Source organism: Myotis davidii, unplaced genomic scaffold (assembly GCF_000327345.1).
Source record: "Myotis davidii unplaced genomic scaffold, ASM32734v1 scaffold327, whole genome shotgun sequence".
Taxonomy (NCBI): domain Eukaryota; kingdom Metazoa; phylum Chordata; class Mammalia; order Chiroptera; family Vespertilionidae; genus Myotis; species Myotis davidii.
The window spans coordinates 5170186-5174504 of NW_006298628.1; the positions used below are offsets into that span (position 1 = coordinate 5170186).

Sequence of the window (4319 nt, forward strand, 5' to 3'; positions counted from 1 at the left end):
AGTTCTCTATATTGGTACAGCTGAAGTGGTTTTTAAATACTGAAATACTTCTATCCTGGTTGGTAACTCATGGTTGCCCCAAGCTTCCTGATATTTCTTGGCCCTTCTCTTGGATTCCCCACCCGAGACCTTCTCAATCTCTAAAGGGTTAATGCTGGCCAGAGCAGGGGGCCTTGGGACCCTGTTCCGGAGTCTGGCAAATGTCCTGTCTGACGGATGGTTTTGATGGCTCCGTTCCTGGATCTTACAAGTTGTTGATGGCATGATTTCATTTATCCCTCCTGCTGAGAAATCACCCCCTTCCAGGCCTCCTCCATAGGTTTCTACAGCCCCTTCCCCATGGGGTTCCTTCACTTCACACCTCTCCTTTGTCGAAGCTCTTTGGCCCAAGATCCTGTCTTCAATGTCCCTCTGCTCTTGCCACCAATGTCTCCAGAACCCAAGCCATGCCCTTCACCTCCCTGGGCCCTGACCCTGACCTCTGGGCTTTGACCCTCCTTTCAAGGCCTTTAGTCCTGAGATGACCCCCATTCCTGGTTCTCCTGCCCCTCTTCTCTTCTGCTGAGCAGTTTCATCCTCTCTCTCTCCTCCAGCCCCAGGGCGCCTGCCAGAGTGAGCTGCACCGGGCCCTGGAGCGGCTGGCCGCCTCCCAGAGCCGCACCCATGAGGACCTCTACATCATCCCCATCCCCAACTGCGACCGCAACGGCAACTTCCACCCCAAGCAGGTGGGTCACCGTCTCTCTCCTGCTGGGCCCTGGCCTCAGCTCCAGGGGCATTAGACAGGGTCATGCATGATAAATGTCTCAGGAAGGGGAGGCTCCCCAAACCCTAGGATCCTCCCCAAACCTTCCCCCACAGCTCTAGGACCCCAGCTCATTTGCCCACATCACTCATTTTGGGATGAGGAGACTGAGGCCCAAAGTCACAGAACAACTTAATGGCAGACTAACTATCCTGCTCCCCCATCCAGGACTATTTTCATCTCTTGATTCACAATCTGAGACGTTCACCTGGTGTTCTTGCCAACCTCTGCCTCCCATCACTTTCTCACTCGCCCTACTCCCTTCCTATGAGTAGTTCTCCTTCGTCCTCGAATGTCTGTCTCCCCTGGAAATAGAGGGACTAAGTCATGAGGGGTTAGGAAAGGAGGAAACAGCCTGACCCTTACCCCAAGTTGAGTAGCCAAACCACTTGGGGTACCGCCAGGATGGAGATGATGCCAAATCTGACAGCTGGAAGTTAGGGGCTTCAGGTGGAAGCAGAGGAAGGAGGTAGGCAGAAGAGAAGACATGAATGTAGAAACCTCTGTGCCCCTCATACCCTTGGAACATGGGTTCCTCTGACAAGCCACCAGGAAGCTGGGATGTTTAAGAAGGCTGGCCTGCTCCAGCCCCATCGCTGGCCTGTCAGGGTTGGGCTCACATGGAAGGGTGGCATATCTTAACAGAGCACTGGGGTGCCTCGTGTTGGGTGTTCCCTGGGGAGCCCTGGCCTGGATCTCCTTCTCCAGCCCCTTGTGGGCATAGACACACACATCCTCACACTTCACGCTCTATGATAAATCCTCAAAGTGGGCTGTCATGCAGCCAGCAGAGGCCTAAGCTATGGCCTAGATCCTGGCAAGATGGCCCCCATCCTCCTACTTCTGACCTGGGCTCTGAGACTCACCCAACTCAAGTTTTAGTTCTAATTCCCAATTCAACTGCAATTCATATCCTAATGCTACCTTAACTTCAATTTGGATCCCGCTATTACCCATATTCCTATTCTTTTTAAAAAATACATATTTTTATTGATTTCAGAAAGGAAGGAGAGGAGAGAGAGATAGAAACATCAATGATGAGAGAGAATCATTGATTGGATGCCTTCCGCACACCCCCACTAGGGATGGAGCCCACAACCTGGGCATGTGCCCTGACCGAGAATCGAACCCCATGAACTCCGGGTTCATAGGTTAATGCTCAACCACTGATCCACACCAGCCGGGCTTTAATCCCATTCTTAAAAGTCCCAACCTAATGGGAACACACTCAAAACATCTCCAACCTGTACCTTAGTCTTTCAAATCCAGCTTCACCTCTAAATCCTATGGATCCAGTCTCCCCGCTAGGAAGGCCATAGAACTTCCTCAGGGCCCTGCCTTTGAAAACTCTCTGGACCTCTCCTTCTTGGCCAAGTTCTCTCTCTACTCCAGCGAGCTCAGAAGATTTGTGCTCATGAGAGAGCGTCTGGCCTCAGGGGTCATCTTGGAGCAGTTGTCTGATTTGGGGACCAGGCTGGGATTGGGGCCCAGCTGACTGACCTCTCATGCCCTTGTCTTGACAGTGCCACCCGGCCCTGGATGGGCAGCGTGGCAAGTGCTGGTGTGTGGACCGGAAGACAGGCGTGAAGCTTCCGGGGGGCCTGGAGCCGAAGGAGGAGCTGGACTGCCACCAGTTGGCTGACAGCTTCCACGAGTGAGCTCTACCAGCAGGCAGGGGGCTCCCCGCCCCCTGCTCCCCCTTCCCTTGGAGGCTGCAGAGCTGACCTGGAGCCTGGATCTGAGTCCTGGCTCTGTCTCTGGCCCAGAAGTTTTCCTCAGCATGTGTGTGGTGTGTGTGTGTTGATGAGCATGGATGTACCCTTGGGGTGAGCCGGAGCCTAGGGGTGTCCTCTTTGGGCTTAGACAGCCTAAGAGGTCAGAGTGGCAATGGGGAGCCCTGGTGTGTTTCCAAATTGACCCTGGATTCATTCATTCTTTTATTCATTCAGCCATCTAAACACATTTACTGGCTACATATTACATGCCAGCTCTAGTTCTCAGCCCGGGGTGGGGGCACCCTTCTTCTGACTTCCTCTGCTTTGGACATTGGGCCCCCCTCCTACAAGTCTGTGGGAGAAGAGAAGTTCCATGCCCATAATCTGAGGAGGGAAGTAGACATGTACCTTGACCATTGTTCCTCCCTCAATCTGGTGGTAGAGCAGAGGCCACAGGGAAGGTGTAGGGTAGCAGATGGCTCAATGGTCAGGAGACCAGACCCAAAGCTAAGGGCTGCCAGGCTCCCCTTCTCTTCGTCCCCAGGCCCTCCCAGGGCAAGGACCTGCAGAGACAAGCCTACTTGGGGGTTGGGGGTAATGCCATCTGCTTGATTGCCTGGCAGCAGATCCCTGTTGTGGAGTAGGTAAGAGGGTCCTAGGAAGGCCTGCAAGACAGAGGGGTGGGGTGGTGGGGCCCCTGTCTGCGCAGTCAGGGTGGGAGGAAAGAATGTGTAATTGGAATGTGTGTGTCTGATGGAGAAAAGGACCAGCATAATGGGATTGCGGGGAGTGAGGGACTTGCCTGGGGTCCTGTTTCCTTTCATTTGTAGTCAGAGCCGTGAAATCACCAGAATGACTCCATCTGGCTCACAGTTTGGCCTCTGCCTCCTGCTCCACCCCTCCTTCCCTACAGCTCCCACCCCATACCCTGCCCCCTGGGCATTTTCTGGCTTGCTGGGTGGAAGGAGACTTAGGGACCTACCAGTTGGCCATGATGTCTTTCTTTTTTTTTTTTTTTTAACAAAACAAAACAAAAAACAATACAATTGTGTTTTGCTTATTTATTTAAATTAGAGACAGGGGTGTACCAGGGATGGGAGGACTATCCTACATGGTAGAAGGACTCGAAGACTCAGCCAATTCACCATCCTCTCCCTGCAGCCTCTTCCCGAGGGGCCTCCCTGCCCCTCAAATCTGTGCTCTGTGTTCAGACTCCTGGTGGGGAAATACTGACTTCCAAACAGAGGGAGGGAGCCGGACAGCCCTGCTGGGCCAGAGCTATTCCTGGGATCAGCTGGTGTGTGAAACTGGGGCATTTCCTAGGGCATCAGGCCGGTTGGGTATGCATCTGGATTTGATTTATTAATTTGGGGGCGGGGGAGGCGCTGACCTGAAGCTTGGGAAAGGGGTAAACTTTCCATCACATTCCACAGCTCTGCTTGCCTGGATTCCTGATTAGGGGGTTGGGGTTGTGCTGAGATTTGATTCTGATGGGTCGAGGGGTCAAGAGTGGGGGCATCTTTGATCTTGCTGTCCTGGGCACACCAGGCTGTGGGCTTTCGGTGGCAGCCCCCAAATGTGTGCCCACGTGGTACGATTGGATTCCTGGTCATTTCCTAATGTCCCTCCCCTTCCGGACCTCTGTGCCAGGCACTGATTTCTTTTTTTAAAAAATATATTTTATTGATTCCAGAGAGGAAGGGAGAGAGAGAGAGAAACATCAACGATGAGAGAATCATAGATGGGCTGCCTCCTGCACGCCCCACACTGGGGATCGAGCCCGCAACCCAGGCATGTAC

At 53.3% G+C, this 4319-nt stretch overlaps 1 protein-coding gene across 1 annotated transcript in view; it reads left to right on the plus strand.

The window, feature by feature from the left end:
- Positions 1–3563, plus strand: part of IGFBP4 (insulin like growth factor binding protein 4) — a 10530-nt gene extending 6967 nt beyond the window's left edge. Inside the window, exons 3-4 of the mRNA XM_006774436.2 lie at positions 594–728; positions 2329–3563. Of these exons, the coding sequence (XP_006774499.2) occupies positions 594–728; positions 2329–2463 (270 nt within the window). The 3' untranslated portion in view covers positions 2464–3563. The remainder of the gene's footprint in view (positions 1–593; positions 729–2328) is intronic.
- Positions 3564–4319: the final 756 nt, after the last annotated feature.